The sequence below is a fragment of the Erinaceus europaeus genome, chromosome 18 (genome assembly GCF_950295315.1).
Source record: "Erinaceus europaeus chromosome 18, mEriEur2.1, whole genome shotgun sequence".
Classification (NCBI taxonomy): domain Eukaryota; kingdom Metazoa; phylum Chordata; class Mammalia; order Eulipotyphla; family Erinaceidae; genus Erinaceus; species Erinaceus europaeus.
The window spans coordinates 24,024,762-24,043,306 of NC_080179.1; the positions used below are offsets into that span (position 1 = coordinate 24,024,762).

General features: G+C 36.1%; 1 protein-coding gene across 5 annotated transcripts in view; it reads right to left on the minus strand.

The window, feature by feature from the left end:
- Positions 1-18,545, minus strand: part of XIRP2 (xin actin binding repeat containing 2) — a 99,947-nt gene that overhangs the window by 56,796 nt on the left and 24,606 nt on the right. For all 5 annotated transcript variants that reach the window (XM_060177769.1, XM_060177768.1, XM_060177765.1 and 2 more), the window contains exon 2: positions 14,256-14,416. In XM_060177769.1, the coding sequence (XP_060033752.1) occupies positions 14,256-14,312 (57 nt within the window). In that variant the 5' untranslated portion in view covers positions 14,313-14,416. The remainder of the gene's footprint in view (positions 1-14,255; positions 14,417-18,545) is intronic.

Here is an 18,545-nt window from a genome sequence, read left to right on the forward strand (position 1 = left end):
CCCCACCTCCTTGACTTAATTTACATAAGTGACTTTTTCCCAATTAAATGTTAAGTATTAAATAATATAAATTGCATTAGCATGTTACTAAGAACTTTACTCTCTATAACAAGTATAAATAATCCCTATAATGTGCAAATTAATCTGGTAAACCACAGTAAGCATTTCAATGACTGCACAGCTTTCTAGTAAATGCATTTTCACAGAACTACCATACTTATTCAAAACAGACTGCTTCTCATCCACCAAATGTATGTATATGTACACATGCACATATACACATGCAATATATATAGTTATTTGTAATCAGACCATGTTACACAAGCAGAAATGTGTGGAGTTGATTATTTTCACTAGAAGTATTACCACTACCCTTTTGTTCTTGGCACTACTGCTCACCCACCAGCTAGTCTCTAGTGGGATAGTTTGGTGGTGGTGATAATTTGGTGTTCAGCTCTGTTTGAATAAGTGTTACATATGTAAAACAGGACATGTTTATTATGTGACCATGAGCTGGTATAATAGTCCCTTGCTCAGTAGGAGATCATATTGTGATTTTGCTTTATACAGTATCATGTACTTGACAACCCAACTAATTCATGTTAAATAACCAGTAACCTAGATTACTTTATGTTCAAAAGAATAATATCTATCCTTGGTCTGGATTGCTACCTCTTCTTGGTTCAGAAGTAAGGCATGCTATCTAGTGGTCATGGTGATAATAATTGTTACTGTATTAACAAGGTAAATACCTAATACAAAATTTACCTAATATCACTTTAATAATAAGTTGTATTATTATATTATTATATAATATTATTATATATATTATTATATTATATTATTATTATTATATTATATTATTATATATATATTATATTATATTATTATATATATTATATTATTATTATATATATTATTATATTATATTATTATATTATTATATATTATATTATATTATATTATATTATATTATATTATATTATATTATATTATATTATATTATATTATATATATTATATTATATTATATTATATTATATTATATTATATTATATTATATTATATTATATTATATTATATTATATTATATATATTATATATATTATATATATATTATATATATTATATTATATATATTATATATAATATATTATATATATATTATATATAATATATAATGTATATATTATATATATTATATATATTATTATATTATTATTATATATATTATTATATTATGTATTATTATATAATATTATTATATAATCAGTAGATTATATCTGTCACTTTCCTTTACAAAGGGCTGTCACTGGATTCTAGAGAACTGCAGCAATAACATAACTGTGAGAGTTGGGCAGGGAATAATTCTAATCCAAGTTCTCATACTTAAATCCTAGACAAGAGTTTTTAAACCTCGTTTTTCTTTTTTACAAACAGATGTCTTATGATTGTAAAAAAAAAAAAAAAAAAAGAAAGAAAGAAAGAAAAAGATAAGGGAGGACTCTTCCAAATGCATGGCTATGGAGTAAGAGACATTTCAGATCACTCTCCTGATAAATTAGGAAAAGAAAAAAAGAAAAATCACCAGAAAACTCAACAAAATACAACCAGGATCTCTCCAGAAACTCACTAAGCCACAGACAGTGAAGAAGGATGAGACAGAGAGAAAAAGGAACATTCCAGGAAGACTCCACCAATCATGAAAGAAGCTTCCCTCCTGAGGCTTTCCTATCTTGTAACCTAGAATTTAAATCTAAGTCCCTGTAAGCTGTATTTATGTGCACTACTGGATGAGTCACCCCTCCCCAGTTATTCTTATGCACAGAGAATGAGAGCAACTTCAACTGATGTGAGTTAGACACAATATAAAATCTACCTCTCTCTCTTCATCAAATTCAGTAATGTCAAAGAGACAATGTAAGCAACCCAAATCTGGTTGACTAATTTAGTTGCATGTGATGGAATGGATACAAGTCACCTAGAAGCTTTTAGTATTAAGATTCAGTTTTCTGGTTCCCTGATATACTTGTGAGCTCTGTCTCGATTGGGACATTAATTTATAAAGTGCAATAGCACTTCTCTGCTTTTTTTTTTTTTGGCAAGTGTGAATAGAGCATGGGTATGGAGTTCAATGAATACATTATAAAAATTAAGAATTCACAGAAATTTGATGGAAAACAAAACTTGCATGAAAGATGTTTTAGAATAACTGACATTTCAAAATTTGAAAAGTATTAGTGAAGATTGAAATTCTTAAAAATAATTTTAAAAATATTTTATTTATTTTTCTTTAGCTGCCCTTGTTTTTACTATTGTTGTTATTATTATTGTTGTTGTTATTGATGTTGTTGCTGGATAGGACAGAGAGAAATGGAGAGAGGAGGGGAAACCAGAGAGGAGGAGAGAAAGAGAGACACCTGGACTATTATGAAAATCATTGTGTGTGCTGAGGGAGAGAGAATTGTCAAATACCAAAGGAGAACACCTGGGACCACAAAAAGACAGGACTAGCATGGCTTCAGGAACCCACCAAATCACCAGTTAGTGCAAACACATATGGCTCATGGACAGAGAGAAGTTTAGGGAGTGATTAAGTGGCTGCAGTTTACCAGTTGAGTCACCACCTCCTGTCTGTTTCAACAAAAAGGCTGCTGAAGGGAGAAGAGGACTCCCCTAATACTCACCAAATGCAACTGTGAGTCTCCATTGCTACTACCCTCAGAATCTGGAGCAGCTGGGGGGGGAGGCATTGTGCTGATACCAGGGGGTTAGAGAACTAACTAGAAAACTCAGAAGAAGATCTATACATCTGTGGCCTTGCAGTGGGGCTATGAGAGTCTCTTTGCATAACCACTGGATTATCTCTGCCCCACCTTGTTTTATCTCTTGGTCAGGAGCCAGTGATTAAGCTACAAAGCCTACTTACAGTTTTAAAGCCCTCAGGCTCCCATAGCCTACAGGGAAGAAAAAGAACAAAAGAGGCTTTTAAGCCACTGAGCTCCAAATCAGGGAATAAAATACTATTGAAACAACTGTCAATTTCCACAACTGTGAAGCCTTTAATTACCTTACCTAGACACAAATCAATCCAGACAAGAGTGATCAGTAATTTGAAAAGTACTAAAGAGGGACCTCATAACATACTATATAAAATGGTTAAACCAACAAGAAGAAATATTGGAGAAATGAACCAGGATATGAGTCCACCTAAAATCCCCCAAAGATTGAAGCACAAAATAATGAGGTGAACATCCAAACAGTAGCTAAGGAAATAATCACAGGAATGAGTAAAGAATTTGAAAGAATTGTCATCAGAAATGCAGAAACAACAAATGAGACTCTGGAAGAAAACACTAATTATCTCAAGGTTATTAGAGAACTGAAAGCTGAAATAGCTGAGCTAAGAACACAGCTAGCTGAACAAGCTGAAACAGCATCAGAACAGGGTAACAAAATAGATGAACTACAGAAAACAGTAGAGGGGAGAGAGAATAGAATCAATGAAGCTGAAGACAGAAGTAGCAAGATAGAGGACGATTAGAGACAAATAAAAAAGAAGTAAGAGATCTCAAAAAGAGATTAAGAGATACTGAAAACAACAACTGAGACCTATGGGATGACTTCCTTCATCCCAGGAAACTGGTATACACATTCTACTCAAGTCCATATGGGTCATTCTCAAGGACAGACCATATGTTAGGCCACAAAGACAACATCAGCAAATTCAAGACCATTGAAATCATCTGAAGCATCTTCTCAGACCACAGTGGAATTAAACCAGCACTGAACAATCAACAAAAGATTATTAATAGTCCCAAAATGTGGAAACTCAATAGTACACTGCTTAAGAACTACAGGCTCAAAGAGGCAATAAAGGAAGAAATAAAAATGTTTTGAGAGTTTAGTGAAAATCAAGATACAAGCTATCAAAATATTTGGGACACAGCTAAGGCAGTACTGAGAGGAAAGTTCATAGCCATACAAGCACACATTAAGAAACCAGAAAAAGCACAAATAAACAGCCTGATTGCATACCTTAAAGACCTAGGAGAAGAAGAACAAAGGAACCCTAAAGCAACCAGAATGACAGAAGTAACTAAAGTTAAGGCAGAAATCAATAACATTGAAAATAAGAAGCTTATACAAAAGATCAATGAAAGTAAATGCTGGTTCTTCAAAAGAGTGAACAAAATCAACACACCTTTAGCCAGACTCATAAAACTAAAAGGGAGAAGACCCAAATAAATGAGACCACAAATGAAAGAGGAAATATCACAACAGACACTGTAGAAATTCAGCATATCATGAGAGACTTTTATGAAAAACTCTCTGCCACCAAGCCAGAGAACCTGGAAGAAATGAACGATTTCCTAGATACCTACGAACTTCCAAAATTAAGTAAAGAGGAAGTAGATAACATGAACAGACGCATCACAGCTAAAGAAATTGAAACAGTCATAAAAAAATTTCCCAAAAATGAAAGTCCTGTACCAGATGGTGAATTCTACAAAACCTTCAAAGAGAACTAATACCTCTACTTCTAAAAATCTTCCAGAAGATTGAAGACACTGGAATAGTCCCTTCCAGCTTCTATGAAGCCAACATCACTTTGATACAAAAAGAAGACAGGGACACAACCAAAAAAGAAAACTACAGACCAGTATCTCTGATGAACATAGTAAACATATTGAACAAAATTCTAGCCAACCGGATACAGCAGCCTATTAAAAAGAGTGTTCATCATGACCAAGTGGGGTTTATCCCAGGGATGCAAGGTTGGTTTAATGTATGTAAATCAATCAATGGATCCACCACATCAATAAAAGCAAGACCAAAAACCACATGATCAATAGATGCAGAGAAAGCCTTTGACAAACACATCATCCCTTTATGATCAAAACACTACAAAAAAAGGAAATAGATGGAAAATTCCTGAAGATAGTGGAGTTTATATATAGAAACCTACAGCCAACATCATACTCAATGGTGAAAAACTGGAAGCATTTCCCCTCAGATCAGGTAATAGACAGGGATGCCCACTATCACCATTACTATTCAACATAGTGTTGGAAGTTCTTACCATAGCAATCAGGCAGGAGCAAGGAATTAAAGGGATACAGATTGGAAGAGAAGAAGTCAAACTGTTCCTATTTGCAGATGACATGATATTATACACAGAAAAACCTAAGGAATCCAGCAAGAAGCTTTTGGAAATCATCAGGCAATATAGTAAGGTGTCAGGCTATAAAATTAACATTCAAAAACCAGTGGTATTCCTCTATGCAAACACTAAGTTAGAAGAAGTTGAAAACCAGAAATCAAATAACCCCATCCAAAAATGCAGAGAGGACATGGGCAGAATATTCACCACAGAAGAGATTCAAAAGGCGGAGAAACACGTGAAAAAGTGTTCCAAGTCTTTGATTGTCAGAGAAATACAAATAAAGACAATGAGATACCACTTCACTCCTGTGAGAATGTCATACATCAGAAAAGGTAGCAGCAGCAAATGCTGGAGAGGTTGTGGGGTCAAAGGAACCCTCCTGCACTGGTGATGGGAATGTAAATTGGTCCAACCTCTATGGAGAACAGTCTGGATAAATCTCAGAAGGCTAGAAATGTACCTACCCTATGACCCTATAATTCCACTCCTGGGGTTATATCCTAAGGAACCCAACACAGACATCCAAAAAGATCTGTGTACACATGCTTCTTAGCAGCACAATTTGTAATAGCCAAAACCTGGAAACAACCCAGGTGTCCCACCACAATGTAATACTACTCATCTAAAAAAAATGGTGACTTCACCATTTCAGTCAATCTTGGATGGACCTTGAAAAAATCATGTTAAGTGAAATAAGTCAGAAACAGAAGGATGAATATGGGATGATCTCACTTTCAGGTATAAATTGAAAAACAAGATCAGAAGAGAAAACATAAGTAGAACTTGAACTGAATTGGCATATTGCACCAAAGTAAAAGACTCTGGGGTAGGTGGGGGAGAGAAAACAGGTCCAAAAAGGATGGCAGAGGACCTAGTGGGGGTTGTATTGTTATATGGAAAACTGGGAAATGTTATGCATATACAAACTACTGTATGTACTGTGGAATGTAAAATATTAATTCCCCAATAAATAAAATTTTTTTTAAAAGAAAGACAGATACCTGCAGACCTACTTCACTGCTTGTGAAGCGACCCCCCCCACCCCCTTGCAGAGAGGGAAACAGGGGCTCAAACCAGGATCCTTGCGCTTTGCGCCATGTGTGCTTAACTCACTTTGCTACTGCCTGGGCCCCAAGATTGAAATTCTTTACAAATATTTAAAACATTTTCAGTGTTATGCTTCCTGAGAGATAACACAATTAATGTACAGGTATATGGAGATATTTATAATTATAATCAATTAGTATATAAAAGATAAATAGGCTTTAAACAAAAAAATATGATCCAATAATGATATTCATTCAAAAGGAAATCATAGTATCATCTCCATAAAGTATTACTCTTTGTTATTCTTATTTCAGGGATTTGGGTTCACTTTTTCAGGGTAGTTGGGGATAGAGATAAAAACTTGCTCCAGTGCATTAGAGATCTCTGTACTGCAAACATGGTTGTCTCCCTTCTCTTACTGCCCACACTAGAATGGCAAAGTTGTTAGCATCAGTAAATCCACACCGAAATATAATCATCCCAAATCTACAGTTAACATTAATGACGAGCCATGAAACTGTATATTCTGTAAGTTTGGGGAAAAAAAAGTTAAGGACATATACCAACCATCCATTATTTAGAATATTTTCATTGACCTACAATTTGCTGCCTGTACCTATTCATTCTTACTTCTACTATTCCCTGGCAACTATATTTATTTATTTTTACAGTACTCAATATTTTGCTTTTCTCAGGATGCCATATATTTGAATTACAAATAATAGTTCTCAGATTGGCTACTTTTACTCAGTAATATACATTTAAATTTCTTCCAAGCCTGTTCATAATCTGATTAATTACCTTTAGCACTTAATAATATTCCTCTGTCTGGATGAACCCCAATTTAACCATTCACTCATTAAAGTACATCTTGGTTGCTTTTAGTTTTAAGCAATTATGAGTAAAGCTGCTATGAACACTTTTGTACAGATTTTTGTGCCACTGTCATCTATCAATTCATTTTGCTTATACACAAGATTTATAACTGCTGGACTACGTGATAAACGTATGTATAGTTTTCTTATAAGCTATCACGCTTCTGTTAAAAATGAAGAATTATTTTATATTTCCACTAATAATGAATTTAGATAAATGTATGTAATAAACGTGTGTATAAACATATGTGATAAACACATGTATAGTTTGTTACAAGCTATCACACTTCTGTTACAAATGAAGAATTACTTTATATTTCCACTAATAATGAATTTAGTGTCGTCAGTGTTTGGATTTTGGTCACTCCAATATATGTGTGAAATGATCTGATTGTGCTTTTAATTTGTAATCCCCTCAGAATGTTGGTTGCTGAGATTATTTTTCTATGTTTGTCCTTTTTTATGTCTTCTTTACTGAAGTGTTGTTATAGAACTTATACCAATGTAACTGGATCATTCGTTTGTGTACTGCTGAGTCTTAAGATAACTTTAGATTTTAGATAAGTACTATATATATATTTTTATCATTCTTCCAGGCTGTGACTTGTCTTCACATCCTATTGTCATAGTCTTTCAAAAGACAGAAATTTTTAAAAAGTTGACATAAAAAAGATAAGGGGAATAAAGTTGTGTAGCACAGAACATGGCATTTTAATTTGTGGTTTTAAAAAGATAGTATCATATTACTCACACCAAAGTGGATGGAACTGCCATGATCATGTCAAGGACAATATGTGAAGTGGTAAAAGACAATTGCAGCATGATTTCACTTTTAAGTTTCAATCAAACAAATAAACTTTAAAAAAAGTAACTAGACTATCTGTTAGACCCTGTGAAAACTTGATGGGTAGGAGGTGGGAATGTTGTAGGTGTGGTGAGTTGTACACATGCAGATAGGAGTATGAAACCATACACTGAAATTTTCTAATTTTGTAAAGCAGTGTTAAATAACTAATAATAAAACTTAGAAGATAAAATGACCAAGGTACTACTTTTTAATATTTTTATTGATTTAACATTGGTTTATAATATTTTAAACTTCTAAGAGTAAGGCTTCACAAACTAGCAAAGACATTACACCACAGAGATTCTTCCACTTAGCTATTTCCTTCTCATTTTCGTCGACAATCACCATAGTTTTCAGAGTCTGGGAAATCATTTGGAGATGGGGGCAGGACATATTTCACCCTGCAGAGTTCACAGTTTACCATGCCCCTGGGCTTGGGTTGGAGTTTCCAGACCACATGGGTGAATCACACACTGGGGAAGCCTGGTCAGTGGTGAAGCACTGTTGGTGTGTTTACTCTGTTCATCTCTTTCTCTCTCATCATTTCTATCAGTGATTGAACTAAAAACAAGGTGTGAGGATCTTGTTTTGAGCTCTCCAGCTCCCCACCTACAGGGGAGTCGCTTCAGAGGCAGTAAAGCAGGTCTGCAGGTGCCTGTCTTTCTCTCCCCCTCTATCTTCCCCTCCTCTCTCCATTTCTCTCTGTTCTATCCAACAACGATGATAACAATAATAACTACAACAATAAAGCAACAAGGGCAACTAAAGGGAAAATAAAAAAAAAGGAAAAAAAAATTCATTGGGAGCAGTGGGATAGCAGCACAAAGCCTTGAAAATCCCTGGCAGGGGAAGTCGGCAGTAGCGAAACGGCTTAAGCGCACAGTGGTGCAACAGGAGTGAAGATCTCCGTTGGAGCCACAGCTCCCCACCTGCAGGACTGCAGGTGTCTATCTTTCTCTCCCCATCTGTCTTCCCTTCCTCTCTCCATTTCTCTCTGTCCTATCTAACAACGACAACATCAATAACAACAATAATAACCATAACAACAATTAAAAAAAGGGTAACAAAATATAAAAAAAAATTAAGGGAAAAGAAAAGCGCTGGCAGGAAAAAGAGAAGTAAATTTGTTTTTTTCTTAATATTTATTTATTTATTCTCTTTTGTTGCCCTTGTTGTTTTATTGTTGTAGTTATTATTGTTGTTGTTATCGATGTTGTTGTTGTTGGATAGGACAGAGAGAAATGGAGAGAGGAGGGGAAGACAGAGGAGGAGTGAAAGCAAACACCTGGAGACCTGCTTCACCGCCTGTGAAGAGACTCCCCTGCAGGTGGGGAGCCAGGGGCTCGAACCCAGATCCTTATGCCGCCTTGCACTTTGCGCCACCTGCACTTAACCCGCTGCACTACCACCCGACTCCTCAATTTGTTATTTATTTATAAGTTCATTTGTTTAGATAGTTATTGAAATGTTCTATTCTATGTATGAGTGAAACTTATTCAGTAGTTGTCTCTCACTTTGTATTTCACTGATCATAATTACCTCTAAGCCCATTAACCAGGATATCTCTGAGTTAATATGAGAGTTTAAACTTTTTTTTCTTAAAATACTGTTTAGAACCAAATAAAATAGTAGAACACTTGTTGGGCAATGTTTTATTGAATAAGAGGAAAGAGGTGATTATAGTTAAAGAATATTAGAGATTAAAGGAGGTTAAAAGTGGGTGAAAACCCCCACACCTATGAACATCTAATCTTTGATAAGGTTGCCCAAAGTATTAAATGGAAGAAAGAGGCTCTCTTCAATAAATAGTGCTGGGAAAACTGGGTTGTAACATGCAGAAGAATGAAACTGAACCACTTTATCTCACCAGAGACAAAAATAAACTCCAAATGGATCAAAGACCTGGATGCTAGACCAGAAACAATCAAATACTTAGAGGAAAACATTGATAAAACACTTTCCTACCTACACCTCAAGGGAATCTTTGATGAATCAAACCCAATTGCAAGAAAGACTAAAGCAGAAACAAACCATTGGGACTACATCAAATTGAAAACCTTCTGCACAGCCAAAGAAAATATCACACAAACAAAGAGACCCCTCAGAGAATGGGAGAAGATCTTCACATGCCATACATCAGACAAGAAACAAATCACCAAAATATATAAAGAGCTCAGCAAACTTAGCACCAAAAAAGCAAATGACCCCATTTGCTTTTGTCAGAGAAATGCAAATTAAGACAACATTGAGATACCACCTCACTCCTGTAAGAATGGCATACATCAAAAAGGACAGCAGCAACAAATGCTGGAGAGGATGTGGGGACAGAGGAACCCTCTTGCATTGCTGGTGGGAATGTAAATTGGTCCAGCCTCCATGGAGAGCAGTCTGGAAAACTCTCAGAAGGCTAAACATGGACCTTCCATATGATCCAATAATTCCTCTCCTGGGGTTATACCCCAAGGACTCCATAACACCCAACCAAAAAGAGGTGTGTACTCCTATGTTCATAGCAGCACAATTCATAATAGCTAAAACCTGGAAGCAACCCAGGTGCCCAACAACAGATGAGTGGCTGAGAAAGCTGTGGTATATATACACAATGGAATACTATGCAGCTATCAAGAACAATGAACCCACCTTTTCTGACCCATCTTGGACAGAGCTAGAAGGAATTATGTTAAGTGACTAAGTCAGAAAGATAAAGATGAGTATGGGATGATCCCACTCATCAACAGAAGTTGACAAAGAAGATCTGAAAGGGAAACTAAAAGCAGGATCTGACTAAATTGAAAGTAGGGCACCAAAGTAAAAACCCTGTGTTGAGGAGTAGACATGCAGCTTCCTGGGCCGGTGGGGGGTGGGGGTGGGTGGGTGGGATAGGACATAGTCTTTTGGTGGTGGGAATGGTGTTTATGTACACTCCTAGTAAAGTGTAGTCATATAAATCACTAGTTAATTAATATGAGGGGGAAATTAATTGTATGTCTCAAAGTTTTTAAAACACAGACTGAGTCTTTTTAATATATAGGCTGTGTATTTGATATGCGGACTCTCTCAAAAGCCTAGACCAAGTAGATCAGAAGCAACCAATGGCACAGCTACATACAAGATACTGGGTACTATACAGCAAACCCTAACAAAAGGACTTTCAAAGTTAACCCAATTACCAAATATGTGATGATAACATTAACTATCCATTGTCTTTTTGAACCCTAAGACAGCAGGAACCTCACATCTCCACTAGACAGCCTATATTTCCCCCAGTCCTGGAACCTTAGGATAGGGCCCACTTTCCCGCATGCCTCTCCCAATCCATATCAAATAACATTGCATCTGCCGATCGCAACCTAATCAATGCAACGATTGCCACCTCAACATGCTTCACTTCAGACTGTGTCCAGAGACTTCACGTGTGGAATGACAACCCTTCAGCTTCATTACTCGGGTGAGACCTTTCCTTTCATAGTATTCTCTAATTCCATCTCAGGTGGTTCACTTTCTAACAAAGTCCCAAAACCTAGACATAGACCAGGTTCTGTGAGAGAGAGCATATGTTCACACTTATCCATAAACTAGTGCAAAATATATACCTGAAAGCCACTACTCCAAGCGTTGGGTCCATGATTGCTCAACAATTTGTTTGGCTTTGTATGTTAACTCTCTTTTCAGCCACCAGGTTCCAGATGCCATCAGCATGCTGGCCAGGCTTCCCTGGACTGAAGACCCCATCAATGTGCCCTGGAGCTCTGCTTCCCCAGAGACCCACCCTACTAGGGAAAGAGAGAGGCAGACTGGGAGTATGGGTCGACCAGTCAATGTCCATGTTCAGCAGGGAAGCAATTACAGAAGCCAGACCTTCCATCTTCTGCAACCCACAACGACCCTGGGTCCATGCTCCCAGAGGGACAGAGAATAGGAAAGCTATCAGTGGAGGGGATCAGATATGGAGATTGGGTGGTGGGAATTGTGTGGAGTTGTACCCCTCCTACCCTATGGTTTTGTTAATTTATCCTTTCTTAAATAAAAAATAAATTTAAAAAAAAATTGGTGAAAAAACCCATGCCTTGCAGTGGAGGGAGATGCTATTTTGAAGGTGTGCTGACCCCTATTTGGTGACTATGTCCCTGAGACAAATACAGTCTTATAAAAACATTTTTTTTAATTAAAAAATTTTTTTAAATATTTTATTTTATTTATTCCCTTTTGTTGCCCTTGTTGTTTTATTGTTGTAGTTATTATTGTCGTCGTTGTTGGATAGGATAGAGAGAAACAGAGAGAGAGGAGGGGAAGACAGAGAGGGGGAGAGAAAGATAGACACCTGCAGACCTGCTTCACCGCCTGTGAAGCGACTCCCCTGCAGGTGGGGAGCAGGGGTTTGAACCGGGATCCTTATGCCGGTCTTTGTGCTTTGCGCCACCTGCACTTAACCCGCTGCGCTACAGCCCGACTCCCATAAAAACATTTCTTGAAAAGAAGCACACTGGAGTTGGGATAGAAATATCATCAGTATTTATTTATTTATTTATTTATTTATTTATTTATTTATTTATTTATTTTCCTCCAGGGTTATCATTGTTGCTCAGTGCCAGCACTACAAATCCACTGCTGCTGGTGGCCATTTTTTTTTGTCCCCATTTATTGACTAGGACAGAGAGAAATTAAGAGAGGAGGGGGTGAGAGAAAGACACCTGCAGCCATGCATCACTGCTAAGGAAGCGTGCCCCTGCAGGTAGGGAGCAGGGCTGGAATCCAGATCCTTAAGTGTGTCCTTGATCTTAGTACTATATGTGCTTAATCAGGTGTGCCACCGCTCACCTCCTTTATTATGTTTTTTTATTAACATGACCACTGGATTAATTGCCTTTGACACTAACTGCAGGATCTCCCCAAAATCACTTTCTCTTTTTTCCACTGTAAATAGATAGGAAAATAAAGACTTACTATATTTGTTATATGCTGACTATCTTCAGGATAGCATTATTTAAAAATTGTTTGCATTACACGTTGGGATAATTTGGTTTCTTCATATCCCTGATTTAAACATTCTTCTTTTGCACATTATAAATTCAAATCATGCTTTACACAAATGTTTTTACGGTATATTATTCTAGTGCCTGCAGTGATAAAAAAAAAAGTCTTCCTAAGTGAAAGACAATTTACTAAATAATGACTCTTTAACTAGGTGTTTTCAGAATCAACTGGTTTTCCCAAGAGGCACTTCTCCAATTAGAACACCACTTTATAATGAAGTTTCTGAATATCCAGCAGGTGATGCTATCTAAAAAGACTGGCAGGAGGCATTGGAATGATGATTTTATTTTTTTGGAAGCAATTTAATAACTATGCCATTTCTGTACGTTGATTTGAAATCCATGTTGCATCTAAAATGTATTTCAATGACTATGTAAAATTTAAATATAATCTGGAATTGTAATGGTGTTAATGAGGTTGGCATAGTCTTGTCCTGAAATCATTTTAGAAGATGAATGTTAAGAGTCACTATTTTAGAATTCCGCCCTTTCTGGCTATTCTTTCTTCCTCTTTTGTTTAAATGAACACTTTTGCTAATTTGTAGATTATAATAGAGTATCTTTATATTTCCTTAAGCTATAAAGCTGCTACTAGAAATGACTCATCAATCCTATAACTTGAAGGCCATAGGAGATAGGACCTAAAGAAAACTTGAAAAATATGACTTTATTATGCATTTGCTCTGAAAATTGGTGGTCTTACTGAGTCCTGCTGCTTCCTATAATGATAATTGGTTTAGCAGAATGTCTACACAGCTAATCTCCCTCATTTCTATGTTGATTAAGCTACTCCTAATGGATTTAGTGCACACAGAGAACTGAGAAAAAGCAAAAGAAATTACATTGCCAGTGAATTTAAATGAACTATACAGGAGATCAAGGATGGTGGCACACAGACCCATATTTCTAAAATTTGAAATTAATTCCCAACTTTCCTGAGAAGAATAGCTATAGGTTAAATGATAATGAGGACAATAATAACATGTTTATTTAGTGGCTCATGGCTTATATGTAAATTATCTCTTTGATTTCTCCGCAAGACCTCTATGGTAAATGGGTATTTCAACTTTTTTCAGTTAATAAAAATGAAGTTCAGAAAGGAATTAAGCTATACCCAAGTTCATGCTACTAATAAGTAGCAGATTTTGCTTACATTCAAATTTTCTTAATCAGATTCAACAATTCTCTGTTTTTTTTTTTTTTCCTACTGTCTAGTGGTATTCTTGTGTTACAAGGTATGGAGAGTACACAAAAGGCAGACAATGCAAAACCTTGGGAGCAGCTTACATTGGCAGAGAAGCTGTGGTAGTCACCCTTGGAAACAGCTGCCTGGTACCGTGCCATCCTTTCTTTCAAAGACACCACTTCCTGGAGGTCTGTCACACCCTCACTTGGAATAGTTCTGTCTTCTGCAGATCCACTTGCAAACTTCTTTGGGTCAATAGTCACTGAAAGCAAAGGTAGCCTGCTCAGACACATGTCAGACTTTGCAATGAAAACAGCAGCATCTTATGAACAGTGAAAGCATAAAAAATATATGGCCTCATAAACAGGCTGCAGCATTCCACAACATTTTCAGTGTTTGAGATCATTCTCTTCAGCTTTCAAGCTGAGCCACAAAATGCCTGTACCTGAGGATATGAAAACATCCATTGTTCCTACCCCTAACCTCCTACGGAATAATTATAATCAGATATAGTAATGTATTAAGAAATACGTAAAGGTAATAATAAAAAATCTTAAACTAATATACACTGGATTTATGCAACATGCTATATAAACATTATCTGTTACTTTAATAACCTCACCTTGTCATTGGTGATTCTCACTAAGGTTGATGCTATAATTTTCTGAAATTTATAGATAAGAAAACAGAGAGCCATGCTAATTAAAAATCTCTGCTATGGTCACATAATTAATATGTGGGAGAACTGAATAGGATTCAACTAAATCTTTATTTAGGTTGGTTTACTTTTTAACTGTCACCAGCGTTAATTGCTGGGGCTCAACGGTTGCTTGACTAATCCACCACAGTCATATTTCTCTCTCTGTCTCTCTCTTTTTCATTTTTATTTTGATTGGACAGAGAGAAATAGAGAAGGCGGGGGGGATTGAGAGGCAGAAAGAAAGATTGAGAGGCAGAAAGAAAGAGAGACACAGCACTGCTTCAGCACTCATGAAGCTTCATCATATTTCATGGAAAGTAGAGGCTTGAACTTAGGTTCTTGCACATCGTAATATATGTGACTTACTGGGTGAGCCATTGCTCAGTCCTGATTTGACTAAATCTTTAGCAAGTCTAAATTTTTTTTTTTTTTTTTTGCTTCTTTACTTACTGTCAAGTTCTCAAGAAGTTAGATCTGGGTAAATTATGTGAATGGAATGAAAACTATATAGTGGATTCCCCCCCTTTTTATTAATAGAGGCATACATGATGCATGCATGAAAACAGAAATTATGCCATTAGGAAACACTCAACCATTTCAAATAATCTGATATTTTATTATTTAAACCACCTGCCTGAAAAAAAAAAATATGAGTGCTCTGGGAGGTGGCGCAGTGGCTAAAGCACTGGATTCTCAACCATGAGGTCCTGAGTTGAATCCCCAGCAGCACATGGACCAGAGTGATGTCTGGTTCTTTCTCTCCTCCTTTCTCATGAATAAATAAATAAATTCTTTAAAAAATACAAGATAATAGGGACTTTTATATTTAAAAATAGAAAACAAAAGACTGATGATACAACCATAGATTAAGTGCTAGTAGAAACAGAAAATTCTTAGTCTATTCAGCTAGTTTTAGTGAACTTACGGGAAAGCACAATAAAGATGTGATTATGTTTATGCTTATGTGACTACATAGCTGTACAAGCTAGGGCTTGTCTCAAAAGTAAGTTTTTTGTTGTTGTTGTTTGGTTGTTTTTTTGTGTGTCTAGTTTTCTTTGCTGTTATCACTATCTGCTGGCTTCTTATTAAATTTATTTTTCTTTTCTTTATGCCCCCCACCTCTTTCTCTCTCCTGGTGTTCCATACTTGAGCAGTTTCACTACCTCTGATAACTTTTATTTTCTTTAACCTTCAGACTAGAGGAGCTAGGTGGTGGTACACCTGGTTGAGCATGTATGTTACTATACACCAAGGACAAGGGCCAGAGTTCAAGACCCCTGGTCCCCAGCTGGAGTGGGGATGTTTCATAGGCGGTGAAACAGTGCTACAGGTGTCCCTTTATTTCTCATTTTCTTTCTCCCCTTTCCCGCTCAATTTCGCTATGTTCTATTAAATAAAAAATAAAAAAGGAAAAAAATGGTAGCTAGCTGTGGGTGGTGGCTTTGTCCTGCAGGCACTGAACCCTAGTGATAACCTTGGGGGCAATTAACAAAAAAATATCAGAGGGAGAGAGAAGCAGATTTACGATAGCACTGCACCACTGCTCAAGGAACAATGATTTGATGCTGTGAATGGTGTTTTTCCAGGAGAAGTAGGAGGACCCTCCAGCCTAAGTCCCATGCTCATGGCAAGTGTGCTATCTCTTGGGTGAGCTACTTCCTAGCCCCTGACTGACTCTCAGAGTGATAATTCCAAATTCATTTCAATAGCTTGTTCTTGGGTATAAATATAAGTGCATGTATATTTTGTATATGTACTACTCTTTTTTGGATCCTTATCTTTTTACGTTAGGGTTGACAGTTTTTGAAATTTGTAGGGAGGGCTCTTTTTTTTTTTGCATACTTTGTTACTTGTAATTGATTTGGTATGAACTAAGTGCTGTGAAGCATGATCCAAGCAAATCCAGGTAACAGACAATCTGTTTCCTCCCGTCTCATTGCTGTCACCTCCTATTTCAGTCACATTGAACCATCTTATTGAATTGCTTCCCTTTCTACCTTTCTATCAGTTTCTCTAAGGGTTCTGTACAAAATAGCAGTGGAGAACAACTTCTGTCACACAGAAACAAATATAATTCATTTCTTTTTCATAAGGTTTTCTTTTTCAAATATTTTATTTATTCCCTTTTTGTTGCTCTTGTTGTTTTATTGTTGTTATTATTATTGTTGTTATTGATGGTGTCCTGTTGTATAGGACAGAGAGAAATGGAGAGAGGAGGGGAAGACAGAGAGGGGGAGAGAAAGATAGACACCTGCAGACCTGCTTCACCGCCTGTGAAGCGATTCCCCTGCAGGTGGGGAGCCAGGGGCTCGAACCGGGATGTTCCTTGCACTTTGCGCCATGCACACTTAACCCACTGCACTACTGCCCGACTTCCAATTCATTTCTTTTTTGATTCCCTATGCTTCTTAGCTATTTAGTACTTCATAGGTGTTTTTTATATAAATAAACATTTTAATATATCTGAATATAAAATATTCAAATAATTCTATTTTGCATGATACATATAAAGAAAGAAAGCAATAAGAAGTTGTGTTATATGGATACTGTACAACAATGACATGTTCACAAAAACGTTGCGTTGGAAATTCAGCAGTCATCTAAAGCCATAAATATACATAAAAGTACACTTTCAGTTAATAATCATAAAAGGGATTGGCACCAATCACTGGAAATCTTTTACATGGTGAAGAAAATATGTTTTTATTTCCCCCTGCAAAATATTTACCTACATCAGTGAAGTTAGTTCATATTCAGTTGTACTCTTGCTAGTTGTGGCTAATTGTCACTGTAAAGATTCTATTGAACATGACTGCAAGACTGGCCTAAAGCTTTTACACATTACAAAATATAGTATGAACTATATTTTGTTTGTTATTCCTGTAAGATGCTGCCATTCTTTGACTAATCTTAATAGAAACTCAACAGCGTATTTTTCTCAAATATACAGGTGGTATTTACCATGCAGAAATCTTATTTGTATCACTTCTCATCCCATTAGGAAAAGTCCAAGAAATCAGTACATCAGTTGCTTGAGCATTAAGAGATTTGAATTATACTGCCGTGTGACCCTTAATTCTGATCAAAGAAGTTCGTTCAGTGGATTCTTGGTGCTCTCAAGAATTAATGATGTAGCTGAGCCTGTCTAGAATCCACTGGGACACAAATACATACTGTTTTATTTGATGATATAAAAATAGAAAATATAATTATTCATATAGTAGAATCAATACTGTAAAGCTGAAATAGGGAAGCATTTTGAAAAAAAAATTAAGCACAAAAAAAAGCTATCAGGAAAACTTTACATTCTAAGCATAAAAATGTCTTTTATAAAAATAATGAGAAATCTATAAAATATATGAGAGATTTTATAATAAGAAAAGATTCATATGCCTACTTTCTTAAATTATGAGATTATATGACAAGAGATCTATTTTATTTTTTAAATTATTATATTGTGGAGTTAATAGTTTACAATATAGTTGTTGACATATGTTCTCATCTCCCAGGATAGGTCCCTTTCCACTATCATGTACCAGGTCCTCAACTCCTCCCTTACTTCCTCTATCCCTTCTTTCCAAGAGTCTTTTATTTTGAAGCAATACATCACACCTACAAAGTGAAACTAGGATTTTGACCCAAATATATGATTTTCTTTTTTAGTTTACAAAAAAGCTATATAAGGTTGGGG